This window comes from Oncorhynchus tshawytscha, linkage group LG16 (assembly GCF_018296145.1).
Source record: "Oncorhynchus tshawytscha isolate Ot180627B linkage group LG16, Otsh_v2.0, whole genome shotgun sequence".
Taxonomy (NCBI): Eukaryota; Metazoa; Chordata; class Actinopteri; order Salmoniformes; family Salmonidae; genus Oncorhynchus; species Oncorhynchus tshawytscha.
In genome coordinates, this window is record NC_056444.1 from 48,929,117 (window position 1) to 48,950,978 (window position 21,862).

General features: G+C 43.5%; 2 protein-coding genes across 6 annotated transcripts in view; both read right to left on the reverse strand.

Annotated features, from left to right (window-relative positions):
- Positions 1–3,913: 3,913 nt before the first annotated feature.
- LOC112215788 (aquaporin-4) lies at positions 3,914–6,826 on the reverse strand. The gene is made up of 5 exons (XM_042299912.1): positions 6,628–6,826; positions 4,838–5,032; positions 4,537–4,698; positions 4,248–4,412; positions 3,914–4,048 (listed from the first exon to the last, which is right to left on the reverse strand). The coding sequence occupies exons 1-5, from the start codon at positions 6,640–6,642 to the stop codon at positions 3,914–3,916; spliced, it is 672 nt and encodes a 223-aa protein (XP_042155846.1). The 5' UTR covers positions 6,643–6,826.
- A 1,958-nt stretch (positions 6,827–8,784) lies between these two features.
- The window catches only part of baz2a (bromodomain adjacent to zinc finger domain, 2A), a 41,901-nt gene continuing 28,823 nt past the window's right edge, over positions 8,785–21,862 (reverse strand). For 3 of the 5 annotated variants that reach the window (XM_024375188.2, XM_024375189.2, XM_024375187.2), the window contains exons 20-29: positions 21,558–21,786; positions 21,093–21,248; positions 20,662–20,822; positions 20,174–20,239; positions 19,413–19,696; positions 19,048–19,183; positions 17,203–17,349; positions 11,426–11,691; positions 11,133–11,276; positions 8,785–10,972 (exon numbers count right to left, since the gene is read on the reverse strand). In XM_024375188.2, coding sequence (XP_024230956.1) covers positions 10,813–10,972; positions 11,133–11,276; positions 11,426–11,691; positions 17,203–17,349; positions 19,048–19,183; positions 19,413–19,696; positions 20,174–20,239; positions 20,662–20,822; positions 21,093–21,248; positions 21,558–21,786 — 1,749 coding nt within the window. In that variant the 3' untranslated portion in view covers positions 8,785–10,812. The remainder of the gene's footprint in view (positions 10,973–11,132; positions 11,277–11,425; positions 11,692–17,202; positions 17,350–19,047; positions 19,184–19,412; positions 19,697–20,173; positions 20,240–20,661; positions 20,823–21,092; positions 21,249–21,557; positions 21,787–21,862) is intronic. The other 2 variants (XM_024375190.2, XM_024375191.2) reach the window with 2 other exon arrangements.

Genomic DNA, 21,862 nt, shown 5'->3' on the forward strand with positions numbered 1-21,862 from the left:
CAGGACAGAGGCATGCATATGAACATATAAACGTTGACTACTGCTGCAAAGTGGTTGGAAACAAATACGTTTAAAAAGCGAACAAAATTAGTCTAACTATAAATATCAGCCCTTCCAAAACAGTCAGGTAAATTTTAGACAGATGTAGCTGTTTTCTCTCTCTCTCTCACTCGCTCTTCCTCGCTCTCCCGCTCTCTAGGAGGTGCTGGGATGTTCAGTGGAGAATTGATTAGGCAGAGGTTTGTATTGTGTATGAGGGTGTGTGCCAGGCAGGAGGGGGGAGAGGCAGGGTGGCCCGCTAGCAGCCAAAGCCCTGAAAAATCCCTGAATGGGGCTGTGGAAAGGGGAGGGACAGGGCAGGACAGGACAGGAGCGGGGGACAGGGGAAAACAGGGGTTATTGGGCTCCAACACTGGAGCATCGAGCTGACCAGTCCAGAGCCATCACTGGGCAGAGTGGGCTTTAAATGGAGAACGCTGAGCTCAGCATTTCAACTCTAAAAACACACACAATGCAAAATGCTGGCGGCACGAGGCAGTTATTTCCTATTGTTTGTTATGGCGAGTGAGAGTGTATGTGTGTAGATTAGAAAGCAGATCCGTGTGTGTTAGAAACTGAAGGTGCATTCGTATGAAGTGTGCATGTTAGACGATGTCTGCGCGCACACATTTTGAGTGAGAGTGTCTGTGTGCTTGCGCAACTCTTATGTGTGTGCAAAGAAATATCATTATGGTTTCAATAACGATTGCCCAGCTTTTAATTCTTAAACATCCATAGCTTTATACAGTTAACAAAAACAATTCAAAAAGTTGAACATTTGCAACGAGACATCCATAGCAATTCAGGTAACAAAAAAACTAAACATATTCAAAAAGGTACATCATCTCCCCAAAATGTTTTCCGCCTACAATTGCTAATTACAAACCCCAGAATCTTGAAGAAGGGGGTAGGGAGCATGTCTGTGAAAAGCTGATCCCACAACCTGTTTAGACCTGGGCCATTAGAGGGCTCTTGTCTGAGGACTGATTTGACAGTGAATAGCAGAATAACAAGAGCTTTGAGATGAGAGAGCCTTAGGAAGAGAGGACAGAGATGGTGGCCTATGTTAGCGTGTCAGTGATCAGAGTACAGAACGCTAGCCTCTTTAGCATTTCAAAGCAGTCACAGATGACACGGTGAGTAATGCTAAAATAAAAGGATTCTGTGTTACAAAACGGACATTTCTTTGAGTGGTTGTTGGGTTATACATCACATTTCTCCATAATTTAGAATAACATCACTGATAACACTGAATATTGATCAAATTGTGTAATATATATATATATATATAATGTATGTACAATTTTACATGTTGTGGCTAAGTGTGAAGGCTACACATTCATATGTAATTAGAAACTACAACTGTGTTGTCTTCATCATTATATGTATTTAAGCAATAAGGCCGGGGGGGTGTGTGGTATATGGCCATTATACCACGGCTAAGGGCTGTTGTTATGCACGACGCAACGTGGGATGCCTGGATACAGTCCTTAGCCGTGGTATATTGGCCATATACCACAAACCCACGAGGTGCCTAATTGCTATTATAAACTGGTTACCAACGTAAAAATAAATGTTTTGTCATACCCGTGGTATACAGTCTGATATACCACAACTGTCAGCCAATCAGCATTCAGGGCTCGAACCACCCAGTTCAGAATATCGCATTTATCTTATGCTAATGTACACAGAAAATTCTCCAGTGTTAAATGAAACACTGGTCCAGTGTCTATACAGGTCAACACTTTTCAGTGTTAAATTAATACACTGCTTAGTGTAAAGTGTTATTTGCATATTTCCCAGAGTGCCTCGTCTTTCTGGTGAATTGTAGAATAACGATGAGTGATAAAGTTACATAGGGTCAAAGATCATACCTCACAAGGAATGCTAACATCCCCTGTTATCGGTAAAGGTGAGAGGTTAGCGTGTCTTGGGGGTATGATCTATGACCCTATGTAACTTTATCACTCATCATTATTCACAATTCATTCAGGATTATCCGTGATCATGGTAGCATCCACATTAATGTAGAAGTGAATGGAAACATATTCTCTTCTTATTTACAATAAAAGTGACTCCAAAACGACACAAAACATTATTTACCATGAATTTCTATAGGACACAAATAATCTTAAACACAACCAAAACAAAATGCAAATGCATCCAGCAAGTTTGTAAAGTCACACGCTTGATGTAATCATTGCGTGGTAGGAATATGGGACAAAATATAAAACTTTTGAGTACTTCATTTCTAAGAGTCATTAGAGGAGTCAATAACTTTTACCCCTACCTTTTTAAAGGGAAAACAATATTACTTGCTAAACTAAATCTCTTTCTCTGTGCAATTGTGTTAGTATAAAATAATATCATTTTCCCGTACTTCAGAAAGTATTCATACCCCTGGACTTATTCCACATTTTGTTGTGTGACAGTCTGAATTCAAAATGGATGAAATAGGTTTTTTTTCTAACCGATCTGCACACAACGCTCCATAACGACAGAGTAAAACACGTGTTTTTATACATTTTTTGCAAATGTATTGAAAATGAAATACAGAAATGTCTCATTTACATAACTATCCACACCCCTGAGTCAATACTTTGTAGAAGCACCTTTGGCGGTGATTACAGCTTGGGTATGTTGGTATCAGCTTTGCACATCTCAATTTGTGGATTTTCACCCATTATTGTTTTTCAAGCTTTGTTCAATTGGAAGGGGAGTGGCGGTGAACAGATTTCCACAGATTTTCAATAAGATTCAAGTCTAGGCTTTGGCAGGGCCACTCATGGACTTTCAACATTCTTGTTCTGAAGCCATTCCAGCGTTGCCCCAGTATTAGGTCGTTTGCACTCTGAAGCAGGTGCTCATTAAGGATTTGCCTGTATTTGGCTTCATTCATTGTTCCCTCTATCCTTACCAGTCTCCCCAGTCCATGCCGCTGGACGGCATCCCCATAGCGTGATGCTGCCACCACCATGCTTCACCGTAGGGATGATGTTAGATGGGTGATGAGCTGTGCTTGGTTCTCTCCGGACACAGCGCTTTGCATTCAGGCCAAAGAGTAACATTGTCTCTTCAGCCGACAGATTCTTTGGCTTTTTCGCAAACTTTTTTGTGTGCTGTCATTTACATTTTTGTCAGGAGCAGCTTCTGTCTGGCCACTCTCCCGTAAAGCCCAACTTGATGAAGTGCTGTAGAGACTTAGCCATCTGGCAGGTTCTCCCATCTCAGCCAAGGAACTCTGTAGTTCTGTCAGAGTGGTCATTGGGTTCTTGGTCACCTCCCTGACCAAGGTCCTTCTTGCCCGGTTGCTCAGATTGGTCAGACAGCCAGCTCTAGTCAGAGTCTAGGTAGTTCCTTTTGGAAACTTTCAACACTATAGAAATGGTTTTATACCCTTCCACAAATATACGCCTCGACACAATTCTATCTCGGTGATCTACTGGCAGTTCCTTGGACTTCGTGGTATAGTTTCTGCTCTGAAATGCACTGCCATCTGTGGGACCTTATATAGACAGGTGTGTTTCTTTCTAAACCATGTCCAGACAATTGAATTGACCACAGTTGGACTCCAGTCAAGTTGTAGCGACATCTCAAGGATGATCAAAAGGAAAGTGAATGCACCTGAGCTCAATTTGGAGTGTCATAGCAAAGAGGTGTGAATACTTATGTAAATGAGGAAGGGGGACCCCACTATATATTGTTGTGTAGAGATTGGTTAGGACTGGAAGGGGGGGAGAGATTGGTTAGTCCTTACAGGTCACTGATGGAGACATAGAAGAAAGAGGGAAAGAGAGGGAAAGAGCTGAAGGGAGGGAGTGAGAGAGGGGGAGAGCAAGAGAGAGTGAGAGAGAGCAAGAGAGAGAGAGAGAATTTAATAGAGAGAGCAAGAGAGAATTTGTTCGGTATGCAGTTCAAGGTGTTTTACCCAGTGGTTTTCCCAGAAGCCAGTGATGATGGCTGGACCCAGGGAACGTGCCGGGTTCATACTGCCTCCAGAGAACCGACCCTAAGAGGACCACAACACACACACATACATACCCAATGATGAAAACATAGTACAGTAAAGTAAGTAAAGTAAACTGAACTAAACTAAACTACACAAAACAACACTAATGAGCTAAACAATTCAACTAAACTACCCTCAACTACACTAAACTATTAAACTAAATTAGAGATAAGAGGAATCAGACGTGAACAGTTCTGACCCCGATGAGCACGCCTGCGCTGAGAGAGAAGCCGATGGCCAGGTTCCCTGGTTCTGTGTACTCCCTCCGACGGTGGTCCTCCACGGAGAACACAGTGAAGACCAGCTGGAACGTTGACAGAAGCTCCATCCCTAGAGCCTGGGCCGCGTTCACCTCGAGAGGAACCTAGAATTGGAGGGGGGGGGGCAGAGTTCCAAATGAAACAAAAAATCTATAAGAGTAATAGTACAGGTCTACGATTAGATTAGATTAGATTTAGACCCCCCCTCGCTCTTTCACACAGACTGACCCTGCTGACGAAGCAGTCTGCGGTGGTTTTGAGGGGCAGGGCGAAGTAGAGAGCCCCGGCCCCCAGGGAGGCCCCCAGACACTGGGCTCCCACGTACACCAGGGCCCTCACCAGGTCCAGCTTCCGCGTGGCCAACAGAGACAGGGTAACTGCTGGGTTCACCTGCACCATGATAGAGAGGCATAGAGTTCAAATTGACAATCAATCATAGTGATCAATTTACAGTCATTCTGTGGAGAAAGGTTAGAGACATACACATGCATACAGACACACAACCATAAGTCCAGAAAGGCAGGTTCACCTGTGCTCCGCTGATCTCTCCAAAACAGTGTCCCAGGGCAACAGCCACCATGCCTGCAGCCAGGGCTGGGTAGAGGGGCCCCGTGGAGGCCTCTCCAGGGCCCGGCACAGAGGCCCCCAGAACAGCACTCACAAACACCAGGGAACCCAGCAGCTCGGCCAGCATGGCACGCCAGAACTCACGACTACGCAACTCCTCAGGGAGAGGGAACAGGTGGCACATGTTTTAATCCTCCTGAGACAAAGCTATTCATTTTTGTACTCTCTAGTGGACATTAGTTCTTTGTGCATTTCTCTGAGGCCATACATATCTCTGAGGCCATACAATCATATCACATATGTGGGGGTGTGACCTTGACAACTTTATCTTCCTGGGGCCGGACTCACAAAACTTTTTTTAAGAAGACTTTCTTCTTAAATGCCATTTTATCCTTAACTATAGACTTAAGAAGAAAGTTAAGCAAAGTTGCTATTCCTTCAAAAGGTTATTGGAAATGTTCTTAGGCAGAAAGTCAAGAAGAAATTAGATTCTTCAAAATAAAGGACATGTTGATATTGGACATGTTCTTAATTCCAAGACAGCTAAACCCGTGTCTTAAATTCAGGGCAGTGAGAGAAAAAGCTCATGAAAGCAATTGAACATTTTCAATTCACTCACAAACATCATCTGAAAGTTTCAGTATTGATTATTTTAAACCCAAGAACAGGTTTTAAAAACGTAATCTCAGCAAGAAATATGCTAATTGCTAGCTAGATAGCTAGCTAAATTGGTTGCCTAGCAAGAAACATCTTAAAGAAGATTCGTAAGAAGATATTTGAGAAGTTCATAAGAAAATCATTAAATCTTAAGACATTGAGGAATTGCACTTACGAACTATCTTATGAAGTTCTTTAGCTTACATATTTTTTTGCGTAAGAAGTTTTGTGAATCTGAGCTCTAAGTTCTTTAAAAAATGTCTTCTTGTCAAAATGGACACATTTTATGGAAATTTGAAAAGAAGTGTGTGTAATTATTAATGTTCATTTTTGTGAGTTTGATATTCAAATTGTTTCTAGTAAGTAAATATATCAGGAATAGTTAAGTGAGTTGTCAGGACTGTGTAATAATTTGTTCACATTAAATAAGAGGAAATGTAGTGGATACCCGGATGCTGCAACTATGTTTTTTTAAAGCACTATACCCCCACAGAAAAATAAAAATCCCAAACCTTTTTTTTCTCCAGGTCTCAGGAGGATATAGCATTAACCTACCATTGTAAATACCATATCAAACCCAGTGTCTTGAATATACAAATATGAGTTTTATTAGCATGCTAACCAACCCACGCCACTCTGATACTTCCATTCCGGCTTATCCTGAACACTTATCATTAGATTATGGTAAATGTGGGCCCTATCCAAATCAAATGGCCTAGCAAGTTATGAAGTTATGGAACTAACCTGTGGATTGATCATTATCAATGTCTGAAGAGGCCTTACCGCCACGTTGATCAAAGGCTCATGTTATTAAAATAACTTGACTAAAAATGTCCAATCACTTCTTGCCAACCGGTGGTAAAACCAAGCTTTTTTTTTTTTAATACACACACACACACAGCCACACTCACAAGGCTGTCATTGTAAATCGTCATTTGTTGTCTTGGACCAACATTAGTTAATTACATGTGAAGTAAGATATAGGAAAGGTAAGCATCTGCATTGGGCTCATGGAAACTTTATTTATGAATGTTCGACAAAGCCTTTCTAAGTTGTGTAGGAACTAAAAAAAAAAAAGTGTTTTTTTAAACTCACCTCACGCAGTGTCATGTTTATCAGCTTGAGTTATCTGTCTTGTTTTTCTCTCCGTCCGTTTCTGTGCTTCTGTCCTGTCGATCTGCAGGATACTCTTCTCTGTCTGTCTGTCTCGCCTTCTGTTCGTGTGTTTCGTCTGTGTGACTGGCCTTTCCCTGGAGGAGCGTCTGAGTGGCCCAACCACAACACAAGAGGACTCTGTCCCCCCCTCTCTCACCCCTCCTTTTACTAAACCCCCTTCCTCCCCGTTTCTCCTCCTCCCCCTCCTACCTGTGTGTTATGAATTAGGTGGAGTGATTGTCCAAGTGCGTTTGGTCACCATTCCCCCTCCCCCAGTATGAGGCTGTTTCCCAAGCGAGGGCTTCTCCTCCTGGGCTGAGCTCAGCTGGAGTGTCCTGAGCACCTGGCACACATCATAGCTCCTCGGACTCATTTTCATATCAATGACACTGAGGAGAGGCCCATTACTGAGGAGAGACGGCGAGAGCTAGAGGAGCCATATCATGAACAGGCCAAATCATTATCAAACACAATTACAGCGTCCACATTATGGGATGGACTGATCAGCAACTGTGTATGGGTACAGCTTGACTGGATCCAACCACAAGGTCAACCTATACCACATATTGTAATAAATACTTTTTTGAATGATTGATAGCTGTAACAACGTTATCATGTTGGCATAGAGAAACAGAGGCAGAGAAAAAGATGGAGGCTGCAGTGACAGCGGGATGAGCGCAGGGTTGTCTGAAGGACAGTGAAAGGTTGACCTTAACGTCATGATCCTTCCACACGGAAAAGAACTGAACACTTTACCGGGATTAAAAAGGGCCAAAGGTTTCTATCTAATCTAAAGTTTATCTTCAATGATCTAATATGTAACTGTTCATCTCCCACGCACCATGGCATCTCCTCCAGCCCCTCCTCCTTTTTCTCTCTTTCATCAACCTACTTGTGAGGTACCATTCAAATTGCCATGGAGACAGTCTCTTTCATGATGCAGTTGCCATGGCGCCTATTGTGATGCTGGCTCAATGGATGCTTTTTCTCATCATCTTTGATAGGAAACAAATACCCCTGTGAAGATCCACCCTAAAAAAAACAGAGTTGCTGTGTTTTAACACTCCCAATGTATTTGCTTTTTTTGAGGTATTTGATAACCATTTTACAGACATTATCCTTGCAATAAAGTCAAGATATGAGCCAAATTGCATGTCCATAAGTCTCAAGTTGTGACGTGTTGTGCGACAGGCTGTGTGATAGTTTTGATTAGAACTGATAAATCCAACAGATCAGGCTTAAAAAAAATGTCAAGATGATTACATAACACCTCGACCTAGTGGAGTGGTGGGGACCTGGCTGATAAAGTAGTGTTTTGGGGACAAGAGGGGACCAGACGAGGTCAATGGCCAAGAGAAGCCCCCTAGGCATCAGGGGCCCCCTCCGTACAAGACCCGGTCCAGAATTAACTGGTTGGGGGGTTGGGGGGGTAGCGTGCCCATTATGGGGTGGATTACCCCCCTCCATGGGCGTTGTTATGCCCCTTTTGTGGAGTTAAGCCCCCGTGTGGGGCAGGATGGGTGGGGTCGAGCAGTGGAACCCGCTGGCTGGGGAGTTTTCAGTCCCCTCTACCCAGAGTGCTGACACTGACACAACCATGTGCACACACACACACACACAAAACCCCTCACACCTCCAACTGGTTGCCACTAAAACCCCTGGAAAAGTGCCAGCTAAGGGATACAAGGGAGATAGAGACCATCCATCAATCCCAGAATAGAGAGAGTGCATGGATAGTGTCAGAAGAAAGTATTTGAAGGGTTACGCCGTTATCTCCCTCTTCCATAGCACCAACTTCTAAACGATCAGCACACTCACCCTTTTTGGTTTCTGTGTGAAAGGTGTAAATGAGACCTCTTCCCCCTCGGTCCCATTTAAGAAGAGGAAGTCCAGCTGGCGCCGACTGGAGGGCCTTCCCTGCAGCATGTGCTCCAGACAGGGCTCACCAGGGTACTGAGGTGTACATAGGGTTGTCTGCGAGTGTGCACCGCGCCTCTCTTACACCTCCATTCAAGCGGAGGCTACTGTACGAGACTGCTGCTGTGATTTAATAAAACACAAAACAGGAGTGAAATGAGGACCCAGGGACATTTGGAGTGTCGTCTCTCAACTAGATGTTTTTTTATTCAACTCACAGTACATTCTACAGATGCACACGTGTTACATCACCTCGATACAACATGGTCTCGTAATACGTCCTCTTAAAAATGATAGATTGGTCCTAAAAATATAGAAAGGAACAAATTTAAAGTCACAAAAACTGTACATTATTAAAAATTCACTTAACACCACATTTGCTTTTATTTTCATGTCTTTTCTTTTTAAATATAGAAAAAAGAATGTCCCTTTTGTGTAGCAAGGAACACAACAATGCATTTCCTATCGACTGGTTTCAGTTCAGTGTACGAAGCTTTAAATAAAACCTGGATTGTGGAGTATCGCCCTGTCGTCTTCCTACCTTTCCCATAACCCACCAACCACGCCAAGCTATGGAGCGCAGTGGCCCCTTTTCAACAGAGAAAAAAATGTATTCATAATAAGAACGTGGGGTTAGCTAAATGTGCACATATTTGTATAGAAGCCTTTTTTCAGCACGAGTCAAGATCAAAAAGTTTCTCCTAACACACAAGCTATGCCTGTTCTCTTACTGCCAAGCTGCAGAAACCTACACACAAAAACCTCTCAACGCACATTTCCTGTTATTCCGCTGTACTTTTTTTTTTTTGGGGTTATGATTTTCTTATTTTAGAAGCACAGGCCTATGTTTCTACGTTAGTATCAAATTGACGATTGAACATTTTCAGTGTTTCCCAAATACCTGTTCAGATCCTTTAAACTTAGAATGCAGATATATCTTTTTTTTTATCACTAGGAAACATTGAGTGACATTTTTCCATAATATCAAAACAATTCTTCCAACGAAAGGATGTCGGTCAAAACATGACATATTGCTACAGAACAGTCAACCGATAATATTTCAGCAGCTTGCTAGTTTTCCGCACAATTTGACCAACATGGTAAGCTGCAACACAAAGCGAACAGTGTTTTAAACAGAGGTTCAAAATGGCGGTAGCGCCTTATTAGTCCTATTCACACAGTCTATGGGCACACCTCACCTGAAAATTCCCATTGCTGTGACTACCGGTCTTCGTTGTGATTACGAAGCAGTGAAAACACAAAACGAAAAAAAAAAAAAGCCTCCAGTTTCTGAAACCAGTGTCCTTCACACAGCAGCAGGGTAGTTGTGTGTATGTGTGTCTGTAGCTGTGTGGGTGAGTTAGGGGTTGGTTACGTGTGATGTGACAGTCTTTAGAGAGAAAAAAACGATCCTGTCCACTTTGTTTTACTGGCCTTTTCATAAATCGTCTAAACATCTCAACTAAGGAGTCTGTACATATTCACTACAAGCTATTGCTATTAAATAATCCCAGCTATTGTACTCTTTATATATATATGTATATATATATATATATATATAGAATATATAATAAAAATATATTGAGAAAAATTGATTCTAGGCATAAGACCACACATTACATTTCCATTGAACAGTTAAGAGAGGATCCAATCCCAAAGTGTTTGAGTTTAGAGCGAACCGTAGGGTGTTCATCCACTTGTGGTCGAAACGAGGTCAGAGCATGTCCGGTCTGAAGCGAAGCAGTCGCATTGGTCTGGCAGACCTCCTGACCGGGACCATGACACAGGGTAAAATTTGAGAACCAATCAACTCAGGGCCTCAGACCCCCCCCACTCAGAGCAAGGGATGGACCAATATCGTGGCATTGTTATGAGACGAGGGGTGAGGCTTAGGAGAGAACGTGACGACAGCAGAATTCCAAGCAGGTGGTCAGGTGCAGAAGTGAGGGTGCAATGGGAGGGCGGGAGGGAAGAGAGGTGGAGAGCTCAAACATCCCCCTCTCTGTCATCCAGAGAATTTCAACCCAACAGAGTCGAGGTTTTAAAAAGGAAAAACAAGAACGACAGACAAATAACCAAATCTATACATATCTATACAGGGCTGGAGGAGACTCCAGCCCAGACAGTCTTAGTAGCAATGGAGAGCATAAGCGTCAGGCAATGGGGTTAGGGCACTGTCCTTGGCCCCACCCCCAGCGCCCTGGGCTCCTATTTGTCCTTGCTCTCGTAGAACTCCGCCCAGCGGTTCTCGAAGAAGCGCTTCATGGAGTGTCCAGCCATGCCCACCTCGGACGTGTCCTCGTTGAACTGCTCGCAGTTGTTGAACACCAGATGGGCGTCCGCTGCAAACTCCTCACAGCTGCAGTACCTGGGAGCAGGGGAGGAGAGGGGAGAAAGACAGGTCAAATATAAAAAGGTGACAGGTTTTCAGTGACATGATGGGAAACGAGAGAAACCGGCCTCCTTAAAAGGAAGTTTGGGTCATGTTGTAGACGGACACAGACAGAGAGTGAAGTAGTGCCCTGTACCCTCCCTGTAGCAGCCTCTCCCTCATGGTGAGGAAGTCCATGGGGTTCTTGATGATGCGTCGGTAGCCAGGCACCATGCGGGGGTTGACTGGCTCCAGGAAGGGCCAGGCGTCAGCGTGAGACTCCATCTCCATAAGGATGATTCTACACACACACACACACACACACACACACGTTAGAAGTGGTCCAACAGAAACCAGTGTAACAAGAAGTGATCCTAAGTCAGTAAATGGAAGTTCGTGGTCCATTAACGACTAACAGTGAGGAGATAACTGCTCTAAGTTCAGACTCACTCGCAGTAGGTGAGGTCGGGCTGGTTGCGGGTGGTCATGCGGCGGCGCTTGGCGGGCGAGAAGCCCGTCGTGCATCCCCCATCTCCCGAGTAACGGGAGGAGGAGGCGAGGCCGCCGTCCTTATGTCGCATTGCCATGCCATCACCACTACGTCTGCTGGGCACTGTCTCCTCGTCAGAACTGTCGTCTTCGTACCTCCTCTTCTTCACCCGGGTCCTCTGCTTGGAGGAGCGCTGGTTACTATGTGGTGACTCACAGTCACTCGCCTTACAAACAACAGGACACAGTGAGACAGAGTTAAAAAAAGGCCCTGGGGAAAGGTTAAGGAGGACTCAGTGCCACTTTACAGAGTAGCAGGTTTGGAAGGAGAGGAGGGTGTACGGTAGCCTGGGTGACGCGTGACTACACAGCGAGCTGTGGGTAGAGAGGCTGGTATTAGCATGACTAGGCCTAAGGGCCTCACTGCTACTGACAGTATCACGGTTTAATAACGGTTCAGTTTCAAATTAAATTTGCCAAAACGACAGGGCAGATAATTGTAATCACATTGCATTAATGTGACTTTTTGGTTGAATTTTCAAAAAGTAAATCAGTTTCTCAATCTAACCCAGGTTGAAAAGGCAGGTCATTTCATCTGCGATGTCATGAACCCCTGCCCTCTGGTTAGAGGCTCGGCAGACTATGTATTGCTGAGCGGCAGGGTAGCCTAGTGGTTAGAGCGTTGGGCTAGTAACTGGAAGGTTCAAATCCCCGAGCTGACAAGGTACAAATCTGTCGTTCTGCCCCTGAACAGGCAGTTAACCCACTAGGCCGTCATTGTAATTAAGAATTTGTTCTTAACTGACTTGCCTAGTTAAATAAAGGTAAAATAAATAAATAAAATTGAAACTCATCGCAGTACATGACTGTCATTTTTTGTCACAAAATAAGGAGGCTCCTTGTAGTTCGTAGGCCTGCCTACCTCACTTTCAACTCAGTATTGCTCCTCTCAAATTTTGAATAAAAAAACTTTTTCAAATCTCTGAAGCAGCCGATATCTACCTTTCAGAATAAAAATTAAAAAATGCTTCAAATAAACCACTCTGAAGGTGGTTCAGCTTAGCCTAATTTCATATTCTATTACTGGGCTGCTAACATTCAGAAACTCACATTTTGGCTTCATACCCCTGGGACAGACAGGCGCCAGCTAGAAGCTTGGTCCTTTCCTTTCTCACTTCCCTTGTTAGCTCCACTAGCCCCATTACTGCATCCAAATTCACTTCTAATCTGGTTGTTGTTTCTTCTCTTAAAATCTGGACAACCATTTGGGAACCATTTTTGGTTTAAAAAAAAACACAAAAAAAACAAAGCCTTGATAAACTTCAAAAGACCTTTATGAAAATGAGGTCCTCTGCAGTTAACAATCATCTCTCTACCCTTCCCACTGAACGAACAATGACCACACTTAAGTAAACACAATTACATTTAGCTTTAACCTTTATGATTTGACTCCCGACACAGTTAAGACATTGAACTAAAATGCCTCTACCACAATATATACACTATTACCTCTAATATGACCAGATTAACTGAAACATTTATTCTCACTCATCTCCTCTTATTTTTTTCTCCTTAAAAACAAAGCTATTTATATTACATATATCCAGTTGAAGTTGGAAGTTTACATACACCTTAACCAAATATATTTAAACTCAGTTTTTACACAATTCCTGACATTTAATCCCATTTAATCCATTTTCCAAGCTGTTTAAAAGGCACAGTCAATTTAGTGTATGTAAACTTCTGACCCACTGGAATTGCGATACAGTGGATTATAAGTTAAATAATCTGTCTGCAAACAATTATTGGAAAAATTACTTGTGTCATGCACAAAGTAGATGTCCTAAACGACTTGCCAAAACTATAGCTGGTTAACAAGAAATTTGTGGAGTGGTTGAAAAACGAGTTTAATGACTCCAACCTAAGTGTATGTAAACTTCAAACTGTATAATTGGCTATATAGTTATGTTTATGATACAGATCTACCAGGGCCAAGACATCTTGTGGCCTGCCACAGGGTATAACAATTGGACCTTTATTATTCCTATTCTATATCAATGACCTTGCTGCTGTGTCTATCGTACTTCCCATTCTCTTTGCTGATGATACCAATTTGATTTTATCACACAAGAATTTTGATTCACAAATTAATGAAGCCAACTCAGACATGGCCACATTTTCTGAATAGTTCCAGAAAAACAAATGATCTTTAAATGATAAAAAACAAATACAACTTTATTGTATTCACTAGTAAGAATAAAAAATATTGTTTAAAAAAAAAAAGAGCCAGAATCTCAATTGGTGGGAATGAAAAGGAACATGCTACAGCCACTAGATTGCTCTGAGTTTTAATTGATTAAAAGTATTCCTGGAAAGATCATACTCAATTTGTCTGCAGCAAAGGGATGAAATCTGTTGATATGATCAGAAAGATTAATGGTTTGATTCATCAGGCTTGCTTCCTAACTCTATAATATAGCTTAATTTACCCATATCTCATTTCCTGGCCAGTACATATGCCTCATACCTACACATAATTACTCATACAAAATACATTGCAAGACTAGACACCCCCTCTAATTACCTGGCTCCATCTATACCTTTGTTTAAGAAACTCAAAATCTTGTCTATTTACGACAATGTACGCCAGTTATGCACCTCCCCGAAAGTTCACCTAACTCTTCAATGGATTCTTCCTGGTTAATACTGATAATACATCTATACAATTATCTTCACATAACATCATCCCTCAATAATGTCAAGCGAAGACTGGGGGTCAGCCTGATGAACCAAACTACTCAGTCATCTCCTCCATATAGCCTAACTCTCTCACACTCACATGCACACACATTTAAACAAAACATTTTTTTTTTTTTGTGTGTGTGATTACTGATCAATTAATTTGAATTAGGTTTTGTTATCGGTTTTAATTTGTGTACTTATGTATTGAATATAGTTTTTTGTGGTGTGGTTTTCCAATAAGCCCTTGGACTTCCAACCACACCTGCATGTTGTTTTTTAAATTATTATTTTGTCTGTATTGTTGTCTATCACTTGTTTTCTTTGGTGCAAATAAATACAACTAAAACTATGCGATTCCAGTCTACTTTAAAAAGGTAAAAACAGGTGTTAGCCATGTGCTTTTACTACATGAGCTAAAATGATTACATTCTATTTTTTAGCCGATATGGGAGTGAATGCATTCAAGCAGCATATCAAAATGGTATACTGTTGTAGGTTACAATATTGTAGGGTAGCCAAGGCATCATTTTTTATTATAAATCAGATTATTTCACATGGACATGTGGGAAGCTAAAAAGCTAGTGTCATGAAGTTGGCCTGGGGTTAGGTTTATCACAGTCATAAATACCTCTTCCCCCCTTTTTCCTCTCTACCCTACTGATGTGAAATTTGAAAACCCCTTGGTTAACATAGAGATTCTGGGAGCATCAGAAGGTGAGGGGAAATTAACTATATTCTGGTAATCTGACCAATTGAACATATGCGGTGGTACTTAATGAATATGATGTCAGTTTGGTTGTCATCTGGGACATTTTCATCAATGATAGGATGACAAACTCTACAGTGGAAAGTCTGCACATTGTAGTTATCGGAGTCACATGGAATTGTTGTTCAATTTAAATGTTTGAATATAAAATTATTGGTGAAGAGAAGAAGTGTAATTTTAGCTTCCAAATGAGAGATTTGGGTTTTCATAAAGTTAGGGCTCTGCTCAATCAGTGGCCCACCCCTGTGAAGAGACATGGGTTATAAAACTTTTCAAACACACACACTTCTCGCTCCACTATATTAAGCCTTGACGAAAATGTAACCTCCTGTTCCAAGTACGTGAGGTCTGCAGCCTCTGTGTTAAAAGGACTAACATGTCAACTACAGAACTAAGCCAACCTCAGCGTGAGCTTTGTTTGCGAATGGTATGAACTTTGAACTCCTATTCACTACAGAGCCGTTGAGTTAGCAACAGCAGCTGCAAACGTGGTCTAGGAAAGAACAGACAGAGTATCACATCTACCACACAACAACGTTACTACAACATATCCAATTGACCGCCAGAGACATTCTTCAAAGGACAAAGGACTCGGTTTGGCAACACAGCCTTCCTTCTACCACCAACCTACCGAAGCGCAGCTCAGAATAAATAGTTATTGCATTTTCCTTTTTCAAATGGGCGGTAATTTAGAATGCATAAGATACTGTATTTACGACAGCACAGCTTCTCCCTTTGTCCCTCAGTCTTCTCGCTCTTTCACTCAAACCCAGACCCTTTTCTTTTGTGTAACCAGCTGTCATATCCGTTCTGCCCGCTAGGGACGTTTTCCTTTCTGACGTAATTTGTAATCAAGGTATGATTCATTCTTTGTATATCTAATTTTGTGTGATTAGTTAGGTGTTTAGTAAATAAATAATGAAACCCAATTTTGTATTGCTGATTCAACTTGTTAGACAGGGTTCGTGAAGATAACCAGGAATTTACAACTTTCAGATGAGACTGAAATAAGGTGAAGATTAATATTGACTGCTATTGATGTAAAATATTACAAAGGTCTTTAAGAGTTTATTCGGAAGATAACAGCTCTATAAATATTTCTTGGTGCACCGACTCTCTAGTTAATTACATTTACATGATTAGTTCAATCAGGTAATATTAATTACAGAGAAAGGATTTTATAGAATAGCATGTCATATCACTTAATCCGGCATAGCCAAAGACACATTATTGGTGCTCCCGTACGAGGAATCTAAAATAGAAGGACGCTTTCATTTCGATTCTGCCTGTATAAAATTGAAAAGCAGATCACATAATATACCAAGTTTATTATACACATTATGGTGAGACAAGCATTATTGGGTGTGTGTGTGCTGAGGATTCCCCGCTTCCGTTTTGTTCTCTGACGTAGTCAGTGGGTAACGTAAGCAAATACATTTCTGTATGAGGGCTGATGAAGCTAATTATAGAAATCTGAGAAATAGAGCGTTTGGCCAAACATAGGGCTATTTCTGCCTCCTGCATTTCAGACGCGGGTAGGCTCGGTCATTATTCATTTCTCGAGCGAGGACAAAGAGCCAGCCGATTGAAATTCAGGAGAAATAAGCTTGACCAGTGATATATTTTTCGCGAGTAGACCCCGGTGCATTCCGTTGTAGGCCGCGTGTTCTGGTTAAAACAAGAATTTACAACTTTCAGATGAGACTGAATTAAGATGACGATTAATATTGACTGCTACGGATGTAAAATATTACTAGGTCTTTAAGAGTTTATTTGGAAGATAACAGCTCTATAAATATTATTTCGTGGTGCCCCGCCTCTCTAGTTAATTACATTTAGATGATTAGCTCAATCTGGTAATATTAATTACGGAGGAAGGATTTTATAGAATAGCATGTCATATCACTTAATCCGGCATAGCCAAAGACACGACACTAGCTAGCTTGTTGTTTTAGCCAGCTAGCTAGCTAACTAGCAAGCTAGCAAGGGAAGACAAGAAAATCACTGCTATCGCCCGTCTGAATGTTGCTATTTGGGAGTCTAGGAACGCAAGGATTGGCAAAGTATCATGCTACCAAAAGGTACACATTGATCCCCCCCAAAAAAATCAGACTCCGGGAAACGCACGCCCTTTAAATGACTGAGTAAGCTGTGGATCGACCTTTAGGGGAACAGTGACCACTGCTGTAATCCATAAGGCTAGCCGAGCAGAACCCCAGTCAGTCCTCACCTTGGAGAAACAGGTGGGGCAGAACCAGTCCCCCTCTGGCACCTGGGTGACCTTTGGCCTCAGGCAGTACATGTGGCAGCCGCGGTCACAGCAGTCACACAGCAGCAGGTACTCATCATTATCCCCCTTCCTGCACACTTGACATGTCTACAACAGACACACAGGTAGAGTCTTGAAGACAAAATTTCTGTTGCTGTCTTTGAGACTGTGATAATATACTGCATGTGTTTACTGGAAGCTGCTTTGGATGTTTAATTTTTAAAAACATTTTATTTCACCTTTACTTAGCCAGGTAGGCAAGTTGAGAACAAATTCAAATTTACAACTGCGACATGGCCAAGACTAAAGCAAAGCAGTTCGACACATACAACACCACACACATGGAATAAACAAAACATACAGTCAATAATACAGTTGAAGAAAATCTATATACAGTGTGTGCAAATGAGGTAAAAAAAGGGGAGGTAAGGCAATAAATAGGCCATGGAGGCAAAGTAATTACAATATACCAATTACACACTAGAGTGATTGATGTGCAGAAGATGAATGTGCAAGTAGAGATACAGGGGTGCAAAGGAGCAAGATAAACAAAATAAATAAATACAGTATGGGGATGAGGTAGTTGGATGGGCTATTTACAGATGGGCTATGTACAGGTGCAGTGATCTGTGAGTTGCTCAGACAGTGAGGGAGGTAAGAGTCTCCAGCTTCAGTGATTTTTGCAATTCATTACAGTCATTGGCAACAGAGAACTGGAAGGAAAGGCAGCCAAAGTAGGAATTGGCTTTGGGGGTGACCAGTGATATATACCTGCTGGAGCACGTGCTACGGGTGGGTGCTGCTATGGTGACCAGTGAGCTGAGTTAAGGTGGGGCCTTACCTATCAGAGAATTGAAGATGACCTGAAGCCAGTGGGTTTGGCGACGAGTATGAAGCGAGGGCCAGCCAACAAGAGCGTACAGGTCACAGTGGTGGGTAGTATATGGGGCTTTGGTGACAAAACGGATGGCACTGTGATAGACTGCATCCAATTTGTTGAGGGCTATTTTGTAAATGACATCGCCGAAGTCGAGGATCGGTAGGATGGTCAGTTTTCTGAGGGTATGTTTGGCAGCATGAGTGAAGGATGCTTTGTTGCGAAATAGGAAGCCGATTCTAGATTTAATTTTGGATTGGAGATGCTTAATGTGAGTCTGGAAGGAGAGTTTACAGTCTAACCAGACACCTAGGTATTAGTAGGTGTCCAAATATTCTAAGTCAGAACCGTCCAGAGTAGTGATGCTGGGTGGGCAGGCAGGTGTGGGCAGCGATCAGTTGAAGAGCATGCATTCAGTTTTACTTGAATTTAAGAGCAGTTGGAGGCCACGGAAGGAGAATTGTATGGCATTGAAGTTCGTCTGGAGGTTAGTTAAACAGTGTCCAAAGGGCCAGAAGTATACAGAATGGTGTCATCAGCGTAGAGGTGGATCAGAGAATCACCAGCAGCAAGAGCGACATCATTGATGTATACACAGAAGAGAGTCGGCCCGAGAATTGAACCCTGTGGCACCCCCATAGACTGCCAGAGGTCCGGACAACAGGCCCTCCGATTTGACACACTGAACTCTGTCAGAGAAGTATTTGGTGAACCAGGCGAGGTAGTCATTTGAGAAACCAAGGCTGTTTAGTCTGTCGATGAGAATGTGGTGATTGACAGAGTCGAAAGCCTTGGATCAAAGTGTCTGCTATCTCTACTAATGTTCTATACTACTAATTTCGCCAACATCCATCCTCCTCCCTCCCTTTATAACAATGCCTTCTATTCTCAGTGTAGATATTGAATATTACTAGTGGATTTGTCCTCACCACTTTGACCACAGATCTTTCCCAGGCGATGGCCTTCTCCAGCTGCAGCAGACACAGACACAGCTGGGGGGCGCTCCGACAACGATCCAGGGCCTGACGCCATGTCCGCAACCTGGAGGTTATCTCACTCTCCAGGCTGGGGGGGGTGGGGCAGGAGAGAGAGAGGGGAAGGAAGAGATTACGGAAACAGTTAAGAGCTTAAGTGAGAAAAAAGCTTAAATCACTCTGAAGTGTTTTAAGCAAATTGACCAAATGCTACACAAATCCAATCCCTCCTACTACGATTAAATCACGCTCCCATCCACTCCATCCTTTCCAACCTCTTAACCCCCTAGCCTGACTTTGACCCTGTCCCTTCCTCTCACCTCATGACGTCCATCTGGCCCATCTGGCTCTCCTCGGGGGTGAGCGGGGCGAGACGCACCACCTCAGCCAGGTTCCAGAGGGGCTCCTTCAGGTAGCGCCGGTCGATGTTCCTCTCCAGGTTGGCCAGGCGCAGCACTGCCAGGTCCAGCGGGTGACTGGCCACGCGGGGCAGGTCCGACCACTCCTTCTTGGTCCGCACGATCCAGTCGTCCCGGGGGTCCGTGTCATGCTCATAGTACCGCAGGTCGTCACGTGTGGAGTCTGCCTCTGGGACCGTGTAGGGCTGAGGGGAGGGGAGGAGGGAGAATGACAGAAAAGAGAATATTATAGTTCGACAACCAAAAAGCAGTTAGCAAAAGGACTTTGAAGCTAGAGAAAGACTCAAAAAGGGTTGTGAGGAAAGGTAAGCGACATCAAGTGAAGACATCAAACAATACATTTGTATAACGACGTTTACTAATTAACAACATAGCAGCAGGCCCCTAAAAAAGGACAGAGGCAGGGTGAATAGAATGAGCAGAGAGACAAACAGCTCGTATTTCTAACAGTAAGGAGCAGGTGTGTTAAAGTGAGAATTCTACACATTCTGATATTTGGGACAACTCCATGTCATTTTAAGAGGTGTAGGAAAAGAGGAATTGTAACAGATACAATTAAAGGAAAATAAAGGAAAGGGGGAAACATGAAGACGTGTGAACGAGTGTAGATCTTAAAACAGGGTGATGACGAGCGAACATTAGATCTGAAACCTGGTTTGTACCTGGAATCCTGCGCCTGGCGTTTCCGTGCTATTGTCAGTGTCACTCCTTCCATTCTGGGGAGCCATCTTGAAATATAAGTCATGGACATGTGATGTGATGAGTGTGACCTCTTTTTGCATGACACTACGACATGGGGGGGGGGGGACACAGTCACTCTGTACAAACTGCAGCAGCACAGGCCAAATACTCCACCCTCTGGACATTCAGTGCAACTGCAGCCATAGTAAAACTGACAAAACTATTAAGCTCTAGCATATCTAACAACCACCCACGCAGCCCTGGGTGCATCTCCACAGTCTAAAGTGTCTTCCTCGCCTTTGTCCGCCCAGATCTGAAAACGCTGTAAACGTGGGGGGTGGCTTATTTGGGAATCTCCTCTCCCCCAATTCAACTTCCAGGTCCAGGTGTAGGGAAAGGCATTGAACCAAACACAGGAATCCACTTTAGACTACTGCAACACAGCCCCACTGTCCCCCTGGCGCCTCACCTTGAGGTGCAGGTCAGCGGCGATGACCCTCCGCTCCAGATCCTCCACCCAGCGGAGGGCGCTGACGTCTGTCTCCAGGGCCCGCTCCTGGACCTGCCACGGCTGCTGCAGAGCCTCCAGCAGGGCCTCGCCGACCTCCACCTTCACCTGGAATATAGTGTCTGGTGAGAGGACAGGGTGGAGAAGAGGGGAAGAGGCAAGGGGATAGAGAGGGAGAGAAGGAGAGATGGTCAAGAGAGAAAGGGAACGGAAAGACGTGTCATCATCCAGTTTCCATTCATTACAAAACCATCCTTATTTAAACTTATTTAAGTCCCATTGATGTCAAATGCAGCTTCAATATAAAACACAAGCAATCCGAAACACAGTACACCTTTTATTATCACATCTTCCCCTATAGCTGACTGAGTGACCAGTGTTCATTGCCTCACCGTTGATGGATCGTGTGCAGACCTCTGCCAGGTACTCCATGTGTTTGGCCAGGTGTTTGTGGAGCACCTTCTCCCGTATGCCTCGCGGGTGCAGGGCCTGCAGGGTAGCTGTCAGCTCCTCAGGCTCCTTGATCCACCACCAGCCACGCACCATCGCTAAGGCAACAGCAGCAGAACACACATTAGACACCCGCATCGCCGCCTAGCATATCAACGTTAGCTAACCATGTTAGTCATATCGGCTAACCACACCACAAACATGTCAACCACTACTGATCTGGTTGAACATGCTAGTATTTTCGGCTAACCATGCATTTATCATGGAAGCCAAATCAACAGCTCAAATTGCAGCATGTTTAAATTGCTGACAAGTCTCATCAGAAACCGCAGTGAGGAAATTTGATACACGTAACCACAGTGGTATTGGAATGGGCTTGAACTGAATGGATTGAATTGAAGGCTTACATGCTGGAATGGGCTTGACCACGAGCTGAGTGAAGTACTGCTGCTCTATCTCCTGGAAGAGCGTGGAAGGAGGGCGGCCACGACGCTTAGCTGCAGCCCCTCTAGCCCCAACCCTACGGGCGGGACTGCTGCCCCTGCTGCCCCTCCGCCGCCTGCGCCCCGGTTTGGCTGGGGTGGGGGTCTGGGTAGGGGCCACCTGGGGTGGGGAGTCCGAGGGGGCTGGGACAGACTGGAGAGGGAAAGGGAGAAAGAGATCATATGAAAATGCATGTAGAGTGTTCTCTCCCATGAGGGGTCCTGGAGAG

Bases quoted from the DNA above. Each gene is read 5' to 3' on its own strand.
- LOC112215788 (XM_042299912.1), bottom strand. The intron at 4,413-4,536 runs GTCAGTCTGTGT...CTCCAATTCTAG, and splicing joins CAGACTGCTTCGTCAGCAGG to GTTCCTCTCGAGGTGAACGC. The intron at 4,049-4,247 runs GTCAGAACTGTT...TGGTCCTCTTAG, and splicing joins GCGCAGGCGTGCTCATCGGG to GGTCGGTTCTCTGGAGGCAG.